The 23,811-nt window shown below is 38.2% G+C and overlaps 1 protein-coding gene across 1 annotated transcript in view; it reads left to right on the plus strand.

Moving 5' to 3' along the window:
* The window catches only part of ARHGAP42 (Rho GTPase activating protein 42), a 309,205-nt gene that overhangs the window by 84,584 nt on the left and 200,810 nt on the right, over positions 1-23,811 (plus strand). Inside the window, exon 3 of the mRNA XM_032167223.2 lies at positions 22,440-22,501. Coding sequence (XP_032023114.1) covers positions 22,440-22,501 — 62 coding nt within the window. The remainder of the gene's footprint in view (positions 1-22,439; positions 22,502-23,811) is intronic.

The raw sequence follows: 23,811 nt of genomic DNA on the forward strand, positions 1-23,811 counted from the left end.
GAAGGGCAGCATTAGGGATCATGCACTGCCAACATTTGGAACAATAATGGTCATTTTGCTTGTCATTTCTTGACATTTGTGTTATAAATGTCTGGTCCTCAACATAGGCTTTGTAGTACACACTTAGCCAGGTAAAAGCCTGGATTATATTACTAAAATACAAATATATTAGCATTATTACTTAGAAAAGCTATACCCACATATTTATGTAACAGTTATTTTCACTTAGTTGTTTATTTATTTTGAGACAGATTCTTGCTCTGTCACCTAGGCAGTGGCATGATCTTGGCTCACTGCAACCTCCGCCTCTTGAGTTCGAGTGATTCTCGTGCCTCAGCCTCCTGAGTAACCGGGATTATAGGCGTATGCCACCATGCCCAGCTAATTTTTGTATTTTTAGTAGAGATGGGGTTTCCCCATGTTGGCCAAGGTGGTCTCAAACTCTTGACCTCAGGTGATCCACCTGCCTCGGCCTCCCAAAGTGCTGGGATTACAGGTGTGACCCACCATGCCCAGCCTTCACTTGGTTATATTAAGCTATAAATTCCATGAAGGCAGAAGCCAGATTTTTTTCTTTTTCAACCATTTTAGCCTTAGCACTTGACCCAGATCCTAACAGTAGACCCTCAGATAAATTGTTCACTAAATGACATAATTTTCCTTATAAACTTTAATATTTTTCACTTATATACATATTTTTCTAATACAATGATATATATAATTTGGTATTTTTTTCTTTGAAAAGAGGATTATAGCAAATACTCCTGGGTTTCCACAGATGATATAATTTTAATGGCTTCATGAGTTTATTTCGTCAGGTTCATGTACATGAATTTATGAAATAATGCCTATAGTATGTGCGGGTTACTTCTGGTTGACCCTTTACCTGTTATTGTTAAGAGTACAGAAAACATCTTTCTGTATGTTTCCATTTCCATTAAGCTTCTTACTTAAAAGACGTCTTGAAGTCACACATACATGTAGTAACTGCAGACGCAGGGTTTTTAATCACTATGCTATGCAGCCTTCTAGGCAGATGTTAGGTAATTTCCCCAAGTTGTAGTGAACTTGATATCTCAACAGTGATTTGTTTCACTCTTTCCACTTTGGCTAATTGAATATTGTTGTGCAGCTGTTGCAGACTAGATTTGAGAGGTGTGAATTGATCAATAGGTGAAGGCTTACAAGCAATGAATATTACATTAAATTTTAATGCTATATGGGCTTTGAGAAGTTAAATCTCAGGTTGGAGATCAGGAGATGAAGAATCTACACAAGTAGAAGTAATGTTGCTTGCTAATTTTAAATCAGGAGACTTATTTAACCCCTTTGTACTCGGAATCTGATTTAAATGGCAATGTTATTAGGAAAACTTAGAGCAAAATGACTTACAAGTATAAAATATTTCTGGAACAACTCCTGTAAAAATATAGATATGTTTCAATGTCCTATTCAACACTTTTTACCCTTTACGTGAGCTCCCACATATACTCTAAACAGTTAAAAATAAATTATGTAGATAATAAAGAAGTAGTAGGAGGGGGCTCTGAAGAATGATTGTTGACCTGGAAGATTATGAGATTATCCCAAGCTGTTCTACAAAGGACAGTAAACTGGAAAATGTATCCCTGGGACTAACGTGTATGTCTGGAGTGGGTGGAGCATAATGATCACGCTTATCCACCTTCATTGGCTTCAGTTCTACGTGGGAAGGTACAGCGTTTTCGCTGTCTTTACCTTGTTGAAGCCTGAGTTCCAACGACTTCCTTATTGCTCTGATTTAATGAAAGAGGAATGAGATAGGGACAGCTGTGACTCTGAGCAGCGAGCAATAGCCCAACAACACTCTCAGCTGGAGTAGGCTTGAGACCTACTGATGACATAGCCACAAAATACTGTGACTTACAAAGAAGCTTATCTTTTGCATGTGGGTCTTGTCAGTGCAAAAAGACTTGAAAAGTAAGACATCGTCAGGCTTTCTGTGTGTAAGATGTGGTGGTGGGAATGGGTAGGAAGGGAAGAGGAAGATGAATAAAGATGTCTGCTTTCATTGTGCTTACAGTGGAAGAGGATGAAAAAAAGGTTTTGGGCAAAGTAAGGAAGAGAAGATGGTGTTACTGTATCTGTATAATTGCCTAATTATGAAAGTTGTTCTGGGAGTGTGTTTGATGTGTAGGCCCGTGTCTGGCCTGTACATCTGCCCCAACGCTTCACCGGTTCCCTACCCCCACCCTTTTGGCCTGTGCTTGCTGGGTTTTTTGTTTTGTTTTGTTTTGTGCCAGTGACACGCTGCTGGCTTGGAAGGAGGCAAAATAGGATTCGTTGTTCAAGACCCAGTGGGGAATTCCTGTGGCTCAGAGAGCAGGTCAGGACTGAAGTCCCAAGCAGGGCAGTGTCCTGCACTTTTTTTTTTTTTGGCACCTCCCTTTTCATTGAAGAGCATCAAGAGGCCATTGCCCTCCCTTCTCTAGGGATAAATGAGCTGCAGGTGAGCTTTGGCCTGTTCCCTTTCATCTGCTCACTGCCATGCTGGGTGAGTGGGAAGTGGCCTATTGAGTCCATCCACTTAACTTTCCACAGCTGCACTAACTGCCCACTTTTTATTTGGCTTTTGTTTTTTGAACTGAGTAAGGAAGACATTGAGTTAGGAGTACAGTGCTAGACACATGGGGCTCAGAAATCGGTGATGGAGGGGAGGAGAGTGACTATAAACCGGTATAAGATAGACTCAAGCTTCCTCTCATATGTATTTATAGGGGTAGACCAAATACAAAAGGTACCATTATTTAACTATAATTACACAAGTAACATGTATGTAAACACAAAAACAATACCCATTGTATCAGCCCTGGAGCACACTCTTGCATGGGAATTGATAGTTCCAACATGAGTTATTTGCCCAGCCTTAAAACCTTACTGATAGGAAATAAAAGGTTATTTGTGCAGAAACTAAAATCATATTCTTTTGAAAACACTCTTTATGGTGGGTTAGTTCAAACGGTTGGATGTCCAAAGATACTGCTATGAAACTGCCTAAGAGATGGGTTGTTTAGCTACATTGATTTGGCACATTAGTGTATAGGATAATAAAAGACTTTAAGTCTTAGCACATCACTTGAGAATTTTTATCTACACCAAAGCTGGGGTATGCAAGTTACTCTATTTTGTTTTTGTATTACGTACTTATAATTTGAAATCATTTTAAATCAAAGATTAAAAATGAGAAGACCTCTAGGTTTTAAAAAAAATTTAGATATTGTGGCCGGGTACGGTGGCTCACGCTTGTAATCCCAGCACTTTGGGAGGCCAAGGCGGGTGGATCACCTGAGGTTGGGAGTTCGAGACCAGCCTGACCAACATGGTGAAACCCCATCTCTACTAAAAATACAAAATTAGCCAGGTGTGGTGGTGAATGCCTGTAATCCCAGCTACTTGGGAGGCTGAGGCAGGAGAATAGCTTGAACCCAGGAGGGGGTCGTTGTGGTGAGCTGAGATCGTGCCATTGCACTCCAGCCTGGGCAACGAGCAAAACTCCGTTTCAAAAAAAAAAAAAAAAGTTAGATATTGTTAGTCAAACTGAACTACTGCCAATAAAAATGTTAGTCATTAATATGAGGCAAAGTTTATTCATTCTATGTAATCTTGGAAACCATTGGAAAGTCCAGTTGCAATTGTGCATAAACAGCTTGGTTAGTGATGTTGTGTGATGACCTAGAATCTCAAGAAAGTCTTGAACAGTATGAGCTTTGGACTCAAGAGATTAAACATTTACCAAGAAGGAGAGTCACTTTGCTAGTAAATATTTTTGGTGGAGACTTCATTCCTTTAGACACACCTAAACAGAAAATTCCTGTGGTAGTGACAGGCAATACACTACCATTTGTCAACTAAGGTAATAGCTCCAAATTAGGAGTGGAGAAATGAGTCAGTGAGTTAGGTAGTTTGGATCAAACTATATTTTTTAACAATCCCCCAACTATTTCTGACATAACTAGTGTATTGCTGATCCCTTGTTTACTCCATTTTGAATGCAGATATGCAGACATAGCAACAAGGATAGTGCCTAATAGCATCGGCCGGGCACAGTGGCTCACTCCTGTAATCCCAGCACTAGCACTTTAGGAGGCCTAGCCAGGCAGATCACCTCAGGTCAGGAGTTCAAGACCAGCCTGGTCAACATGGTGAAACCCCATCTCTTCTAAAAATACAAAAATGAGCTGGGCATGATGGCACATGCCTGTAATCCCAGCTACTCGGGAAGCTGAGGCAGGAGAACTGCTTGAACCCGGGAGGTGGAGGTTGCAGTGAGCTCAGATTGCACCACTGCACTCCAGCCTGGGCAACAAAGTGAAACTCTGTCTCAAAAAAAAAGACAGGAAGAGCATGTCGCATTTTTAAAAAGAAGCTGTTGTATGGAAATGTTTGTACAAATCGTACATATACTGATTGATGGATGAGAGCTCAAACCTAAACCAAGTTTTGTGTACAGCATTGGCTGAGATGCCCTGACATTTTTACTTCTTGTTCTGTCTTTAGGAGAATGTGTTGAAAGGTGAAGGTATAGGAGGTTAAAATAGTGACAGTTCCCGAGGCGGGCGGATCACGAGGTCAGGAGATCGAGACCACGGTGAAACCCTGTCTCTACTAAAAATACAAAAAATTAGCCGGGCGTGGTGGCGGGTGCCTGTAGTCCCAGCTACTGGGAGAGGCTGAGGCAGGAGAATGGCGTGAACCCGGGAGGCGGAGCTTGCAGTAAGCCGAGATCCTGCCACTGCACTCCAGCCCGGGCGACAGAGCGAGACAACGTCTCAAAAAAAAAAAAAATAGTGACAGTTCAAGTCACAGGAGCTTTAGTATGTCTTCCTGTGCTGGCAGTGCTTTACCGAGGTGCAAATATTTATTGTTTGATTACCTCTCTGAGGCTGGGTGTGCATCAGTGGGTTACTGTGGTGAGGTGACTCACCTTGATCTGTAGATAGAAGCCTGAGAGTGACCTTGGATACCTGATCTGAGGGTGTCAAGAAGAATTTTTTCAAGGGTGTGGTTGGAAAATCTCATTCAGTTTCTTTGTTAGAAGAGTGACTGTGTAAAAAGGTATAAACTTTTCACTTACTTTGAAGATGCGTCTGTTAGGTCAAATGGAAAGGTAATATTTGATTCTGTTTCCCAAATGAGAAATAAGAATATAGTCTGGGGTGGGAAGTATGGGAAACAATTTACTTTGTGTATTTGGGAAGGATTCCTCTATAGTGTAGAAACACTTTGAGAGATAATAGCCTTTGTTTCAGGTTAAAAATCATAACTGCCATAATAAATGCAGAAAATGCATTCAAAAGATCATTAATAATTTTTGTTAAAAAAGGACCGGTTTTCTTTTTTGACTTAAACAAATTCAATGATTAAATTATTGAAAATGCTTCTGTGAAAACTTTCTTTAGAATTTGGTCATGAGCTACAAATATGCATTTTTACAGTTTACTCTTAATATTTGTCTAGTGATATTGTGATACAAAAGGTAGAACCGGGCGGAGTGTGATAGCTCACACCTATAATCCTGGTGCTTGCAGAGGCCATGGAGGGAGGAATGCTTGAGACCAGGAGTCCCAGACCATCCTGGATGAGGCCCCAGTTCTATAAAAAGTAAAAATTTAGCCAGGCATGGTGGCATGCACCTATAGACCTAGCTACTCAGGAGGCTGAGGCTGCAGGATCCCTTGAGCCCAGAAGTTGAGGTTACATTAAACTATGATCACACCACTGTACTGCAGCCTGGGTAACATGTTGAGAGCCTGTCTCTTAAGAAAAAAGAAAAAGAAAAGGTGAAGTTTTTTGTAGCCATGAGATTCTTCTTGGGCATTTTTAGGAAAAATTTCTAAACCAAAGGCAATGCCATTATCAGCCACAGCTGAACTCTTCTAAAAGAGACCTGTGATATTTTATTAAATTCGAGGAAGTAAACTACCTTCTCATTTGCTGAATCACAAAAAAATATCCATCGGTCTTTACAGACCCTCATTACAACCACTTAAATGTGGTTATATAAATCAGGAAGTTGTGTATTAAAGTGGAACATTTCTAAATGCCTAAATTGTTTATATAAATAACATTTTCTTTTTAACTCTGCAGAGGAAGCATATTTTACTTTTTAATAGCTCTCAGTTGGACAATTGTATTATTGTTTTCCTTTTTTTTTTTTAAACCACCCTTATTTTTGTACCCACACAGAAACCACCCACAATTAATGATGGAAGCAGCTGGGAAAGTTGCACATTTCAGGTGGTGGTCCTCTCTTAAAGAAAACACGCTACTTGAGAGAGATGCTTTTATCATATTAGCTGTGTATTTTGAAGCACTTTATTTGACTTAATTTGAAATTCAAAAGCTTAGGTGTTTCATATTTCAGTCTTTGAGTAAAAAAACAACCTGAAAACTTGTCATGGCACAAGCCTGGAAAGAAATTTATCTTTTAACTTATTGATAGACATTAATCCCCTAAAACCTCATGTCTTTTTTTGTGACTTAGTTCTGCCCAACAAAAAATAGCACAGTCTTTTGTCCAGAGGGCTCACTTGCTTATCACGTGTAGCAAATTATATGCTCTTTGAGATCCGAAAGTTTTACTCATATTCCTGTTCCTTTGTAGTACTTTAGAGCTTTATTCGTAGCAAAGATTTAATATTTGTTGAGCGAACAACCCCACCTGTAAAAGCTATTAAACTTTTACAGAAATGAGTCACTTTAGGGTAAATAGAATTTTAGAGCCTTACATTAAAAATAATATATGCACTGGCTGGGTGTGGTGGCTCACACCTGTAATCCTAGCACTTTGGGAGGCCGAGGTGGGTGGATCACCTGAGGCCAGGAGTTCGAGATCAGCCTGACCAACATGGAGAAACCCATCTCTACTAAAAATACAAAATTAGCTGGGCTTGTGGCACATGCCTGTAATTCCAGCTACTCGGGAGGCTGAGGGAGGAAAATTGCTTGAACCAGGGAGGCAGAGGTTGTGGTGAGCCGAGATTGCACCGTTGCACTCTATCCTGGGCAATAAGAGCGAAACTGTGTTTCAAAAAAAAATATATATATATATATATATATATATATATCTATATGTACTTACTTGAATATATCTACTATGGTTCTTTTCAGTATGCTAATCTAAATTTTCAGAGGGTAATAGGTCATAAATTTACACACATGCACACACATATATAATTTTTACATGTACTTTAGAATCATTTAGAACAAGTTTTTAGCTGGGTACGGTGGCTCACATCTGTAATCCCAGCACTTTGGGAGGCCAAGGCAGGTGTATTACCTGAAGTCAGGAGTTGAAGACCTGCTTGGCCAACATGGTGAAACCCTGTCTCTACTAAAAATAGAAAATTTAGCCAGGCATGGTGGCACGTGCCTGTAGTCTCAGCTACTCGGGAGGTTGAGGTGGAAGAATTGCTTGAACCTGGGAGTCAGAGGTTGCAGTGATCCAAGATCGCACCTCTGCACTCTAGCCTGGGGGACAGAGTGAGACTCCATCTCAAAAATTAAAAAAACAAACAAACAAAAAAACAAGTTTTAAAAATATTTATAAATATTAAAATAAATTTTAAACTAGAGTTAAAAATTTATTCTCTTTTTGCATTTATTCAATATTTATTGACTAGCTGTTATGTGACAAGAACTGTGCTTGTGAAAAAGGTGGTCCAAATTTTGCCCTCATGGAGTGTACAAACTAAATGATAAGTTGGTAACAATACCCCTCTTTTAAAATAACATGACTTTAAAAAAGGCTTATTTCAGGGAGGTGGATAGAGAGTCAAGGAGGACTTTTATCTATGGTTAGTAAAAAATAATCTCAACAAAATAATTAGTGTAATAAATGCTATGACCCATGCTAATTTGGGATGCAGAAATATATACTTGATCCTAATTATTTGCAAGTTTTATATTTGTGAATTAACATATTCTAAAATGTATTAGTAACCCCAAAAGCAATATTACTGGCGCATTTGTGGATGTGGGCAGAACAGTGACGAAGTTGGTCCACTTGACCCACCCAGGATCCCCTCTATGAAGCATGGTGGAGTGTTATTGAAGACTAATAATACGATAGGTTTTTTGCTCTTCTGTAAGAGCAACATTGTTAAAGCCAAAGGCCGATGGGGATTAGAGTCAGAAACCAGCTTTGTAGCTTTCTCTTGCCTCTCTTTTAAACTTGTCTGTGCCTGCATTTCCTGGTTACACAACTCATTTATTCAGTAAATACTCAAGTATCAACCAGATCTAAGCCACAATGGGTGGCATAGGTCATTTAAATTTTTTTGGGAGGACACCAACAGTAAACAGCCAATGACGTGAAGTCACAATTGTTTTGAATGGTGTGAAAACAAAGCTAATTATGCTAAGAGAACATAGTCAGGATAGACTAGGCGTTGTTGGGTGCCTATTGGTTAACATCAGACCCTAGAAAAATAAGTGATGGCCCTTGCGGGTGTTATGTGCACAGCTTGCACTTTTGTTAATTGGAAAGAGTTCAGTAGTAATAGATCATTTCTCAAAGTTCAGCCCACTGGCCCTGTTTTTTTGGTATTTTCCTAGTTTTCTTTGTGGAGTTTCTCTACCTTATGTTGAATATACTGTAATATAAATTCTTCATCAGCTTTAAAATAGCCTTTGAAGATGGTATTGTACCATAGGTGTTTTCTTGGTGTGGAGTAGTTTACCTCTTTCTCTCTGGGGGCTGCGTTTCTATAGTTCTAGGCTCTTTCTCTTACTTTCTTTAGGTACATGTGAGGGTGGGGAGGAACAACATGAGCTGTTTTTTTTTGTTTGTTTGTTTTTTGTTTTTTTTTTTTCTGAATGATCAGAAAATGCTACTTCAGACTTAGAAATGTTGGCTTGGTTTCCCAAATCACAAATGTAGTATAGTGAAGTAGAAAGAGACTTTGGTGAGCATGGGAGATAATGCTGATGTTTTCCTTCAGACCTAGAGGTGAAATAAGTTTCTGAAGTCACATGGGTACTAGAACTTTGATAACTGGCTCTTAGATTGTCAACTTTGACTTTGAGGTTACTTGTTCATTCACTCAATAAATACTTACCAAGCACCAAGAATTTGTCAGGTACCATGTTGGGTGCTGAAGATACATCATTGTGCAAAGCAGAAATAAATCGTCACCCCAAGGCGATTTGTATTCTTGTCAGAGGAGTTAGATGATAAAACATGTAAGTTCACTATATATTAAACTACGAGAAGTGCTATAGAGATACAAAGAGTCACGATTATTCAGATTTTTTTCTGTAATAGTTTTAATATACAGATATCTGTAATTTTAAGATGTTGGTGTTAGAACAAACTGCCTGTGAAGTGAAGCTTGGTTTATTCTCCATTAATCAAATTTATATGATCCCACAGATATTGACCTAATTCTGGATTTGAAACCATCTGGTGCAAAAGGAGTAACTGACCTCTGAGGCACGCTGGCTGCACCAGCACTAGTTTTTTTGTTTGTTTGTTTGTTTGTTTTTTAATGCATTTAGAGCATTGGAGAATTTTCCCAATTCTCTATTTGTCCTCCTGCCCTGGATAATTGGACTTCTTTTCCTGCTTAGGCATACTTAGTCTGATTGTACACTTGAGTTTTTGTTACCTTGATATATGTGATATTGAAGAAAACCAGGATGTGATATCCTCTTAGCTGGAGTGTAAGGATTGAGAACCAGAGAATATTGTAGAAGACTTTGCTATGTAGTCTAGAGTTTAATTTGCAGGTTCTTAAAAAACACTGAAGGCCTTTGATTGCAGTTGCGCTTTAGGAGGTTTCTTCTAGCATCCGTATATGGGATGAATTATAACATGGAAGTCTTTGCTAGTTCACAGTGAGTCAGAGATTACATGCATCACAAAATCCTTTATGCATCAAGAGAACACTTTAAAATGTGAATGAAATAATAAAAATATAATTTCAATTTTGACATAAAATGTTTGGACCAGAAAGTCAATAGCCCTGGAAATTATATCTGTTAGAAGTGAGTTAGGAGGCAGGATATAGACAATCAGAAATTAATGGAACTAATTGGCAAAAAAGTAAGGACAAACATATGAGCAAGGAAGAAGACATTTGGGGATGAAAAGGAAGCAGAGTACAGAGGGAGAAATTTGAAAACAAGAATAGAGTTGAATCACAGGCCTAAGAAGTAAAAGAAACGTTTGCCTTGGATAGTTATCTAGGAATAGGAGGCTTGAAAAAAAAGAGGTGAATTTGGAGTAATTTCTTTGTCAAGTATAGAATTCAGGACAGTTGGTGAGTCGTGATTCAGGGGGCAGTGGAGAGAAGAGCTTTGGTGTCGTGCTTGATTTTTGGGACTCGGAGATAACATCTCAGTGCTGAGAGTACTATTTCTGCCATTGAAATACACATGAACTTCAAGTAAGGAAGTGAAGATGATCCTTACAGATCTTATTGAAATATACACTTTCCTACTTAAATACAGTTTAAATCTTTAATTCCTCACACAAAGTATGCATTTTATTTCCCAAAGTCAGGAGTTGCCAGGCTGCCTAGCATCACAATCAACTGTGGGGAGCCTTAGAAATTTGATTTCTGGGCTCTACCCCAGGCCTGAACTAAGGCAAACTCCCCTGGGTGATGGCCAGAGGATCCTTTAATTTTATGGAGATCCTTGGTGTCTCATGCAGCCTGTGGAAAATCACTGCTTTAAACACTAGTCTTGGCTGGTTGTGGTGGCTCACACCTGTAATCCCAGCCCTTTGGGAGGCTAAGGCGGGTGGATTGCTTGAGCCCAGGAGTTCGAGACCAGCCTGGGGAATATGGGGAAACTCCATCTCTACTAAAAATACAAAAATTATTTGGGCATGGTGGTGTGCACCTGTAGTCCCAACTACTTGAGAGGCTGAGATGGGAGGATCACCTTAGCCCAGAAGGCAGAGGCTGCAGTGAGCCAAGATAGCGCCACTGCACTCGAGCCTGGGCAACAGAGTGAGACTGTGTCTCAAAACAAAACAAAACAAAAAATCAACAGTAGACTTGTGGTCTGTGCAGAAGAAGGCACAGTGGGAGGGTGGTACTGTTTTAGTCTATTCCTGTAGTGTGCCTTTTGAATGGCCAGATCCCTGATTCCCAGTGTCATGCCAGTGCAGCCACCAAAGCTGTAAGTGCCACTTGTTTGTAGGAAAACCTAGTCATTTCTTGCCACTTTGTCCTTCACAGCCTGAGAATAGGTTTTAAGTGTATGTCTTTAGAATAAGAGATGATTTTCATGATCCAGTGCCGATGCTGTGCAAATTTCCCAGGGATGAAAAAGAAAACAGCTTTCAAATTAAAATTATATACAAGGTGTGACTTACTTAGTTCATGCTGATGTGGACTTTGGATTCCCTAAACTTCTCTACCAATAATGAGTGTCTTCTGAGTGCAAAGAACCTCCTGGTTCATGCAAACATGAATCAAATCATCGTGTATTCTTGTTATACTTACAAAATGGAAGGGGGGTCAAAAAATAACTTATGATCTAATCAGTATAATGCTAAGGAGAATGTGCCCAGCGCTTTAGGTACAGTAAGGACAAAATGCTGTGAGAGTATCAGAGCCAGAGAAGGGATTTCCAGCTGGGGACATCAGAAGATGCCTAAATAGAGGAAGTTATTTGAACTGGGTCCTAATGGTTAGGTATGATGCAGACAGAAAATATAGGTGAAAGAAAAACACGAAAATGGGAAAATTACAGGAATGTGTAGTAGTTTTGAAGTGCAAATCTTGAGATTAGAAATAGTAGCATCTTGGACTAAGTTACATAGGCACGTACCTTATGGCCACATCATGGGGGCCTCAAATTATTTGCAGTATGGAATTTGGACCCTTTTAAAAAATCCATTTAAGGATTTTGAGTTGGAAAATGACATGATCAAAGGTGCCCTCTGGGAGTTTTATTCTAGCGTCCCTACATACAATGAGTTAAAGCCACGGAAGCTGGGGAACTAATGTAATATGACAGCAGAGATGAAGTAAGATCCTTATATGGGTATGTAAGAAGGGTAGAGGAGAGAAATCAGCAGCATTTGGTGATTGGATATATGGAAGGAAGGACTGAAGATTATTCCTCACTCATGCTACTAGGAGAATGGTGTTACCAGCACATTTATGTATTCTTATGTGCCAGGGCATCTAGGGGTGGAACAGAATTATGAATTTAGTTTTGACATGTGTTAAACTTGAGATTAAAAAAAAATCCTTAGTATTAAATTTCCTGTAGGTAATTTGATGTGTTAAATTTAGGATGAATGGATGGTGCTGTGGGGCTATATCTACAGTAGTGGAAAAGTATATAAATTTCAGATCAGCTAATTTGGATTCAAGATTTAGTGCTACAGGTCATTAGTTCTATGACCTTGTATGTTATTTAATCTCTATACTTCAGTTTTCCTATCTGAAAAATGCAGAGAATGGCAGTAGATTCGAGGATTTTACATGTGACTTTCTCATGGGATGCTGTGAGCATTAAAGAGCTTTGCACAGTGCTAGCGCTGTATCAGGTAAATCTCCTCCTCCTTTCCACAGCCCCATGTTTTTCTGTTCCTTGGACCTCATTAGGATAGTAGGGCCCTTGCTTGGAGCTAGTTTGCAGACCAAGAGGGAGGAGAAAACAGCATTGTGAAGAGGGAGGAGTGATGATGAAAATAACAGAGAGGGAAAGAGAGAGAAATGAGATTAGAGGCTTACTGTGGAGTTGTTAGCTTTTGAGAGGATGAGGGCCTCTTTTCTGAGACAGGAGACAAGTTGAAGAGAATGAATAAAGACAGTGCTGATCAGAGAGTCTTGAACTTCTCTCACAGAATCAGGAGGCTGGGCCATCTGGTAAGAGTGAGGGGAAGCCTGGGGCTGGGTCCTTGAGAGAAAGACGAGAATTCTTTTTAGATAACCACTGTGGGAAATAAGATTAGGAGTGAACTAGAGTTGAATAAAAGGATTGCCAAAAAGCAAAAGCAAAGGGGTTAGATAGCTTGAACTTTTAGTGTCCTTGTGGGTGTGTGAATTACAGAGAAGAGGTCACTGGAGGTTAAGAGGTTGTGGAAAAGAGCACTGGGCAAGGAAGCGGATGTTGAGGCTTCACTAGGGTGGGTGGTGGCAGGAACTTGGGTGCAGAAGAGCATGAATGGGGTGCTTCAGCCTGCGGAATGTGAAGGAGTGCTGGGAGGTCAGTTCCTGATGGCAGGAAACATGGGGGCAGTGTGAGGTGTAAGTGGTTGCTTGTCAGCAGCAAATTACTGATTATTCCCCTTCAGTCAGGATACTTGGCACCCGATTACTCTTTGAGCATAAACAGCTCTGGAACTGTTTGCCTTTAAAGATGATAAGCCTGTTCTTTTCCTCCTGTAATGTAGCAGGATACAGGCTGGCACTACTTTTTAATTTTTTCCCTTTGACAATAATGGTTTGTTGGAAGACTTTGGAATCAAACAATCAAAATCAAATACCTGCTTCTCCACCTACTAGCTCTGGGATTGTAGGGCAAGTTCTAGCTGATGGATTGTCCTTTTTCCCTCTGTGAAATCAAGATAATACCTACTTCAGCACCTCATATTATGATGTGGACATTAAATGAGATAGTATATGTAATGTCACTGCCTGTTGGTAGAGGAAAATGATTTCTGAATTGGAGGTGGTTTTGACTTTGGGAAACAGAGTAAACATCATTAAAACAAAACAAAACAAGGCCACATCAGAATCGCACAGGTCCTCATTTTTATGAGCACACTAAGTGTGCTTGCAAAGAAAACAAAATATGTGACTTGAGGACTTCATTAGGCACAACACTTACTGCACTGACAAAACTCTCAGTAAAGTTTTCTCAAAAATTCAGATAAAATTCAGTTGAAGTAATAAGATAGTGGGAAGAAGTGTAGGGAAAAGCCAGCAGAAATTAAGTTTTGAAATTGTGTGAAAATGAAAGGTTGTCCTTTTTGTGTTTGCATGTATCTATTTGCCAAAATTTGGCCTTTCATGTATATAAATATAAACCTAGTATATGTATATATATAAATAATATATATACCATATATATATTACCATATATATAAACCTAGTATATGTATATGAGTATATATACCTAAACTCTCAAACTACCTTATAGTTTGACAGTTGCAGAGTAGGTATTACTAAGTTGTCTTAAGCTAGTTCTGGGAGAGTATCCTAAGGAAAAACTATTAGATATATAGCTTAGAATTATTTCCATAATCTGCTGTGACTTTCACCCTGGAGTCATCATCATTATTATTAATTTTCATAGGTAATGCTAACAATCTGGAGCAGTAGTAGCAGCCACTTTCTCTTACGGGGCAAGTCCCTGGCTTACAGAAGTTTTCTTTCTTTTGAGTCTAGCTGTGATATGGTTTGGCTCTGTATCCTCACCCAAATCTCATCTCGAATTATAATCCCCCTGTGTCAAGAAAGGTGATTGGATCATGGGGGCAGTTTTCCTCATGCTGTTCTTGTGATAGTGAGGGAGTTCTCATGAAGTCTGTTGGTTTAAAAGTGGCAGTTACACTGGGTGCGGTGGCTCACGTCTGTAATCCCAGCATTTTGGGAGGCCAAGGCGGGTGGATCACGAGGTCAGGAAATCGAGACCATCCTGGCTAACACGGTGAAACTTCGTCTCTACTAAAAATACAAAAAATTAGGCAGGCGTGGTGGTGGGCACCTGTAGTCCCAGCTACTCGGGAGGCTGAGGCAGGAGAATGGCGTGAACCCGGGAAGCAGAGTTTGCAGTGAGCCAAGATCGTGCCACTGCACTCCAGCCTGGGAGACAGAGCGAGACTCTGTCTCAAAAAAAAAAAAAAAAAGTGGCGGTTTCCCCTATGTGCACTCTCTCTCCTGCCACCATGTAAGACATGCCTACTTCCCATTTATCTTTCGCTGTGATTGTAAGTTTCCTGAGTCCTCCCCAGCCATGTAAGAGTGTGAATCAGTTAAACCTCTTTTGTTTATAAATTACCCAGTCTCATGTAGTTCTTTATAGCAGTGTGAAAACAGACTAATATAAGTTGTTATGCTGGTGAGGGTAAGAGAAAAGAGAGTATTCAGTTAGACCAGAAGAGAGTGAAAGATTAAAGACTTGGTCACAAGTTCTGAATCTCAGCCCAAATGTGTTTTGGCAGGCAATGTTGGGATCCACATTGATAGACACGATTAAAGTATAGCACAGATTGGTGCCTGGGTACCTGTGCAATGTCAGAACCCAGGCATGGAGGGAGGCACTGGGAACAGGGGCTGAGTGAGAATTCAAAAGGAGGCTAGACTATGGGTCATAACCCCTGCCAAGAGTCTGGGTAGTATAGTTAAAGGATAAACAGGAACAAGGGAAAGCATAAAGAAATCCCTCAATGGTAAGCCAATAGATTCCAAAGTAGAAATTCTTTACATGTGCCTTGTGAAGAGTCTGGATTGGTGTTTGATTACTGGAGGGACCAAATTCAGCACAGGTGCTTGTAATATAGACAAGATAGATAAGTGCTGAGGCAGAGATGCCCCTAACCCTATGCAGAGTATCTTCTCAACTTTATAAAAGTTTAATTTTATTATCATTTTCTTTTGTGGACTGTGCATTTCTTATTTCCTAATACTTAATTAGGAACTATGCTGTGATGTTAAACAACTTTGTAATTACTCGAATAATGTCTAGTAAGCTCCTCCAACTTGGTATGTCTCATATTTGTCTAAACTTAACTCATCTGATTGCATGGCTTCATTGGGATTCCTTGATGATAGGATATAATTAAATAATTTAAATGCAGGATTTCAGAGCATGTTCTCAAGATGACTCTGTTTTTGATTTGTGTTTGGCAATTAAAAAACAAAATCTGACCACAAGGAGGACATTGTGGAGAACCAGACTTAGATACCTCAATGATAACTAAATTCCCATGTGTTTTTCATGTGAGCCTTTAGATTACAAGGGCCTGTGAAGTATCAGAAGAAGGATATATGCCTCCAAGTACTAGATTGTATTTACAGTGACATGCCAGTATTCGTCAGTAGGGCTGTGACTTTTTTTTCTGTTGATTTATTTAATAGGAAGCAATTCATTGACTTTGCAAGTGAGCATCCATGGAGCTTGAAGCCAGAAATGAAGTGGAAAAATCTTATTTGATATTGTGGCTCCTAGAAAATAATAACTGGAATTTGTGGTTGCAAATAAAACCAGTATTGCAGAGTGGATGGCCTATCAGTGAGGGTATTAATTGCTACCAAAGACACCAAGTATCTGGTGGGAGAGTTGGTGTCACTTTTAAGAAAACTCAGCCTGTTTTGCTGACATGGTATTTATTGTTTAGGCATACCACAAACTGATTGTGCTTCTTACTTTGGTTATGGACTAAATTGTTCTTAAAATTTACCATTGGATACAGCAGTCAGTATGCTACCTTTGATTTTTTAAGTGTTCAAAAAATTAAGACTCTCTCAGTGGAAGTTCCAAGCATAAACTACTGATGTGATGGTCCTTAGATTATTGCATGCTTTTGTAGTATAATGCTGGGTATCACTTGGCTATGTATGTTTATCCTACTCTAATTGTTCTTGGTGTGGCCAGATCTAGAAGCATATGACCAAGTCATCTGCTCTGGCATATATCCAATTTAAGTGGTAATGTTTTACTCCTTGTTTCCTACTCTGTATGAAATGTCAGTTCAGAAGGATACTAAGAAAGGGCTTTACAGAGCCTACACTGTCATCCAAATGGAAAAGTAAGGTTATTGTTGGGGCATCATCTGGACTTATAAAATGTAATTGCATTGGTTCAATCTGGCTTTTATAGACTTCTATAGATTTTTAAGTTTTCCTAGCCATATAACAACATCTAAATTCTTACTGCTGACCCAGTTCTCCATTGTAGCATATCTGAGGGTGTTACGCCAAGTGTCAAGTTCCAGCCCAAGCCGAGGACCGAGGGGAGTGGGTGGATGAGTGGCAGGTAGCTGGAAAAAACACTCACGAGATCGTAGACAGTTTCAATATGGCTTTATTCTCTCTCTGGGCATGAGTGAGCTGTGGGTGCAAGCAAGCCATGGGTGCAGTGAAGCCATGGGCATGAGTCTGGGCGTGAGCCTTAGCAGGGTAATTATGCCTTTTACTGAGAGTAGTGGCTTCAAGCCAAGCACGTGCTCACGTGAGTGATCACCTAATGCATCTTGCATGGTTACATAACATGCGGAGTTGTGCGCCTGCGCTCCAAACCCACTGAGTCATACTGCGCTGGAAGGCCGCCTTGGCCTATTCCTTACTAAAGTGCCACCATCTCCCTTACAGAAGGTCATAAGGGATTTGTGCAGTCTAATAAAGTGATATAGTGTGCTGTTGACATAATTGTATATGTCACTGAATTTATGATCTGTACTGTTTTTTGGGTATGTGTTTTATGTTATTTAAGTTTAAGGAAAGACTTCTGGAAGAAATTTTTAACACAGCATTGTCTGATTATGATATAAATGTTAATTGGATGCAAGAGAGACATGCTTTCCCAATTCTCATTGTAGTTTTAAAATATATAAAGCCCAAACTGATCAATTGTTGAAACATTTGATGGTATATTACCTAGTATTTAAGATAGTGGAGTTATGTCAACAATGAACACAGCAATTTTTAAAATTTTCTCTCATTCTACTTTTAGACATTAAACAGGTCTTCCAGGCAAAAATAGTAGTGTGAATTTAAGCCTGCTAAAAAGATTAATCTACAAAATAGGTATTTTAGACAGTTTCGGAATGTTTCGGAATTTATGATATTGGCAAATGTAGAAGCTGTCATCATACTTCCTCACTGTCTAGGTATGATTCAACTATTGTGTTTGTGAACATTTATACTCTCAGCACCTGTCATAAATAGACTTGAGTAATAGATTTTTTTTTTGTTCTGAAAGTGTTTTTCCAATATTATGTTGTAGAGATAAAAAGGAAACCTATGGTAATATTCTTAAACTCAATAATTTGTTAGAAAGCTAAAATTTATATATGAAACTATATTTTGATTGTTCTTTAGTAATCTCATGCTCCAGATGGACAGGAAGGGAGAGAGATTAGTACTGAATATAGTCAGGAAATTTTCATGCAGGTGGCAGGAGTTTAGATAGCTAACATAATTTCCCAAAGTGTCTGGCCTATCTTTTCATAATATTTCATGAATCCTAGAATAAGAGTTGGTATGTTTCTCCTTGTAGAGCAAATAGATTGTGGAAATGTATTGTTAAACTCCCAAATGCATTCAGTGGTCAACTATTTTCAGTCTACTGTGTATTAAGTATTGGTTTTGGAATATATCTCTGACTAAATCAAGCGCTTGTCATAAAAAATATTGTTATGGTTAAAATCTGTAATTTTAGGACCAGCTGTTGTATTACCTGTTAATCTGGATCCCCAACATCAGATAATAAAGTAGTTGTTATTCATGTAAATAATAATATTGATAAATAAAATACGAGGTATTACAAATTATTGCTGATACTTGAGTATTAGAAATGTGCATGTAACTTTCAGATTTTGCTTAAGGGAAGTCTGAGAATAAAAGGCTCAAGCATTCACACAAACCCAATAACTATTCTGTATAAAGCACAGTGATGGGTGCTGGGGGTAGTTATTTTGTGTATGCCTTTTGCCCAATGTCTGGTGTAGAATAGACTCCACAGTTTTCATGGTCTCGTAGGGCATTTTTGGGTCTTGTGTACCAGAAATTCTAACCCTGGCCTCTCATGTCTAGGGAGCTGCTGGGGCACACTAGGCAGTTTGGATCTGCCTGGCTTGTGTCAGAGGTTTCTGTTAGACTTTGTAGGTGGGTCAGGCAGGGAAGTGACTGGAGATCCCCATCAGCCTGTTCTCTTAAAATGCAATTTACATGATCATACCTTACATTCTTGTACCTGCTCTATGGTATTGTAAATTCCTGTTTAAGAAAGCACAGAAAGATCTGTGTTATGTTAAGCCTAGAAAACTATGAACACAATACTTTGATATTATTATAAATGAGAGGTTTTAGAGGAAAATTTCAGATATGGGCTTAAAAAGGCCACTGTTACTAATTCATAAAATGAATATTTAATATCCTTAACATTTTTTTTTAATAGAACAAATGACAAACATGAGTGTCTTCATTGTACCAAGAAATATGTACTTTTCTGGAACTGAGACTACAAAATTTAAAGAGACCCAGTCATAGTTTTTTGAAGTCCTTTCCCTGAAAAATCAACAAAAAAAAAAAAGAGGGAAGAAAATTTGTTGTCAGATTGGGGCCAGTGTCAGAAAACTCCTGGAGGGAGAGGAGTTTTTGTTGTGGGGAACCAGACATGCAATTGCTTTTGCATGTTAAAATTTTTCTCCTCAGACATTGCCATTATAATCAACTATTATCTTACTAAATCTATAAATAGTGTTCATATGGGAAACAGACCAGAAAACCATTCAAGTAAAATAGAAAACAGCATCATAAATTTTTAAACAAAAAAGTAGAATAGCAAAATGAGAGCTTGTTTTCTTACTTTTAACCAAAATCTGACTTAACACAACTTCACGATTTGCTCTTCAGGTAGGAGGTACCTTCGGGGAAGCCTGTGGACTTCAGCTGTTCTCAGAGGCAATACCCAGGAGCCAGTGAAATATAGCCTGGGGCTGCATGAGCCAGTGATCATTTCCTGGCTTGACCAGATGGGAAATTCTAGTGTGCTCCTGCCAATCTAATATTGTTATATTTTCATTTATTCCAAAATAGCTGTTGACAGACTTCTATGTACTCGGTATTTATTTAGCCCTTTGGGAAATTTAATAAATAAAGGATCTATGTCCTCCTAGCATTTAGACTAGTATGAAAATGAAGCATTTGTAGCATGTTTTATTTTTCATTATTTGTTGAAAAAGTTATAGATTTTGTTAGGATTAATGAAAACTAGCAATCTCCTATCTTGCCAGTCCCCACTACTTACTTTAATTTCTCAGAAAGACTATGTTGAACTTTTAGTCATTTCTTGTAATTTTTTCAAGACCATGATTGTCCTGCTATTTTTAAAATTTGTTTTTCAGTTTTAGATAATTATCATATGGCTTCACACTGTTTTCATACATGTCTTTACTTCATACTATTTTACACGTACCTTTCTCTTAGTCTCTTGATAGTTAAAACAACTTAGGCAAAATCAGTTTTTCATGTTATATTGTAGTGACTTTGTACATATTAGTTACAAGTCAACTACTTAGTTTATTGTAATTGTGTTATTTGTATAACGTTGTTTTCCCAGGAATTAACAATTGACTTGGAATTTTCTTTTCTTTTTTTTTTTTTTTTTTTTTTTTTTGAGACAGAGTCTCGCTCTGTCGCCTAGGCTGGAGTACAGTGGCGTGATCTTGCTGTTCCCCATTCTCCTCACCTCCGAACTGGACTACAGGCCCACCACCATCCTGTGGCTAATTTTTTTTTTTTATTCTATAGTCTCTATAGACCTGTTCTCATTGCCTTCCAGCATCCAGAGTTTTGCTGACTTCTTCAAGCTCACCAACCAAGAGCTTCAGTGGCAGTAGATACCTACTAGAATGATGAAATACTTTAACCAAAAGAAAGCACAAAAATATAATATGCTGTTATACACTCCAGTTAAAATATTCTTTATATTTATATAATAATTTTTTGTTCAACTAACTGTTGTCAAAACTGGAATGTATTATAACATTAATACCAGTATTTCTGAAGATATCTCTTTTATCCCAACTTTAAAGAAAAGACCATTAATGTGTTTATTAGATTATCCTGAGTCTCCCAAGTAATCCATTGATTTCTGTTATGGTAACTGTGAATAAAATCCAGTATGAAATAATCATAGGGTTTAACATTTCACACCAGTTTGGCTAGTGTAAGACTAGTAATTCTGAAAAGAGAAAACAACATTTTAAGTTGGAATTTTTAATTCTTAAATGGAAAATATTTTTTATCTTCCTTAATGAGTTCTTTTGATGAGACTCTTGATTTGTTTTTCTCACTTACTTGTCTTTGTTGTTGGCTTTATGCCAGAATTACTAAACTGCTGGTCTCACAGGATGTTTCCAGTATTAAGATGAGGAAAGGAAGTGACTAGGAATCTAACAAATAAGGCTGTATGGCCCGGTGCAGTGGCTCATGCCTGTAATCCCAGCACTTTGGGAGGCTGAGGCAGGAGGATCACTTGACTCCAAGAGTTTGAGACCAGCTGGGCAACATAGTGAGACCCTGCCTCTACAAAATAAATAAATACATAAATAAACAATTAGCCAGGTGTGGTACACACCTGTAGTCTTAGGTACTTGGGAGGCTGAGGTGGGAAGATTGCTTGAGCCTGGGAGGTCGAGGCTGCAGTGATCTTACCACTGCTCTCCAATCTCAGCAACAGAGCTAGACCCTGTCTCAAAAAACAAACAAACAAACAAACAAAGACATAGAAGAGAAGGTTTACTTGTGTTATCATTTTTGTGACCCAAACATTCTAACTTTGGTTAATTACTCATTTTAAGCATTAGGTATGAAAAATTGATATGGGTGAATTACTCTTTCATAATTGCCATTTGGACCTATGCATTTTTAAAGAATATGCTACTATAACCTCCCTTTAATTTATTTGCTTACATTTTATTTGCTCCCACAATGTTTCTGAGTACTTGATCTTTCCCATTTCAACTTAAATTGCTGTTCTTGTTCAATTCCTACTAAAAGTAAAGCAATAAAGGTACAGATAGTTTTCTAAAGCAGGCCTCTCAACTTTAATACAGAAACAGATTACCAGGGGATTTTGTTAAAATGCAGCTTCTGGGGTGGGGCCTGAGAGTCTGCATTTCTAACAAACTCCCAAGATGCTGATGTTAATGCTGAATTGAAAAGCAAAGATCTAACATACCTTAGAAGTAAAGTTGATTCAGGATCTGGAATCTGTTTTCAATTATCTGTAACCCTTCAGCTTCTAGAAGTCAGTGGAAAATTTTGCATTACTGGCTGCTACTAAGTATATGGAATAGTAGATTTGTTGCTTCTTACAGACTTAAAAATGTTTGATTATTTTTAGGTCACTGCTTACAAATGATTTCAGTGCTATGTTTATCAATGTATATGTATATTTTACATATTAAATATATAAGCTATATTTCTTCCAATGTCTTTGAAGAAAAAATATTGTTGGTACTTGCTGAGCTTTAATTTGTACATACATCTCTGATCCATAGCTGTTAGTGATTAGGATCCTATTGTATATTCTTTTATGGTTATACAAACATAAAATCACAGAATATAATATATACAAATTAATAGTATACAGAATATACTATATACAAATTAATAACTAGCTTCCTTGTAATGTTTCTTCCTGTGTAATTAGATATTAGCAATGAAAATATTAATGCTTTGCATTTTTTTTTTTCCAAACAGCTCAGTCACTAAAAGAATTTGCAAGACTACTCATTGCAGTAGAAGAAGAAAGGCGAAGACTGGTAAGTCTGTGCTATATTTCTTAAGAATATTGCTTTGTTTCAACATATTAAAGAGAAGAATAGACCTCCTGAACTAGAAAACTTTATACAAGGCCTTATGATTTGACACATCTACTAATTTTTACATGTATTTTTGAAAAGATTTTTGACTATAATTATCATATATTGCTAATAAGATATACCATTTTTTTCTAATTATTTGCTTGGCATATGTAAATTACCTTTATTTTGCTTGCCATTTTCTGCTCTAAGGGTTAAAAATAGTGATCAGACTGCCATTAAGAAACCCATTCTAATTCAGCAAACATTTAGAGGTTCTAACAACCTCGGTGTTATAATACAGACATGTTTCAAATGTTTCAGATAATTCATGGAAGGAGGAACTTACTTGCCAGGGTGATATTAAAAGGTAACGTTTGAGTTGAACCCTGAAGGTTGGGAGAATTTTGCTAGGCTGGGAAGGATAGGGAAAGCATTCTAGATTGATGGATGAATATATGCAAAGGTATTAGAGCATAGTTATTGGTGAAACACTTATCCATTCAAAAATATAATTTTATGCCCAGTGTTTTCAAATATCTGTGATGTTCTCTGTCTATGATGCAATGTCCTCATCTGTAATACGGGAAAAATAGTAGTATATATCCCACAGGATTGTTGGAAAGCATCTGTAGCAGCACCTGGCACATAGTAAATACATTTTGATGGTGATAACGATGCTGATAGTTACAGTGAGGTTTACAGACTTATCTAAGACATTATCTGTGATTTAACTGACCTCACTGTCCACTTAGGGGATTATATACACATATACAGCCATATTTCATTTCTTTGTGCTTTACTATACTGCATTTTGCAGATAATGTGTGGTTTTTGTTTTTTGTTTGTTTTGTTTTTGTTTTCAAATTAAGGGTTTTGGTAACCTGCATTGAGCAAGTCTGTTGGCACCATTTTTCTAACAGCATGTGTGTACTTTCTGTCTCTGTGTCACATTTGGGTAATTATCTCAGTGTTTCAAATTTTGTCATTAGTGTTATATCTGTTGTGGTGACCTGTGATGAGTGAATGTTGGGGTTACTATTAGGACTCTTTTGGGACTCCACAGACCCTACCCAAATAAGACTGTGAACATAATCAATAAATGGTGAGTGTGTTCTGACTGCTCTACCAGCCAGCCATTCACCCATCTCTCTTCCTGTTAGATCTCTCTATTGCCTGAAACATAAATATATTGAAATTAGGCCAACTAAAAACCTTACAGTGGCCTCTAAGTGTTCAAGTGAAAGGAAGTGTCATGTGCCTCTCATTTT

Source organism: Hylobates moloch, unplaced genomic scaffold (assembly GCF_009828535.3).
Source record: "Hylobates moloch isolate HMO894 unplaced genomic scaffold, HMol_V3 SCAFFOLD_11, whole genome shotgun sequence".
Taxonomy (NCBI): Eukaryota; Metazoa; Chordata; class Mammalia; order Primates; family Hylobatidae; genus Hylobates; species Hylobates moloch.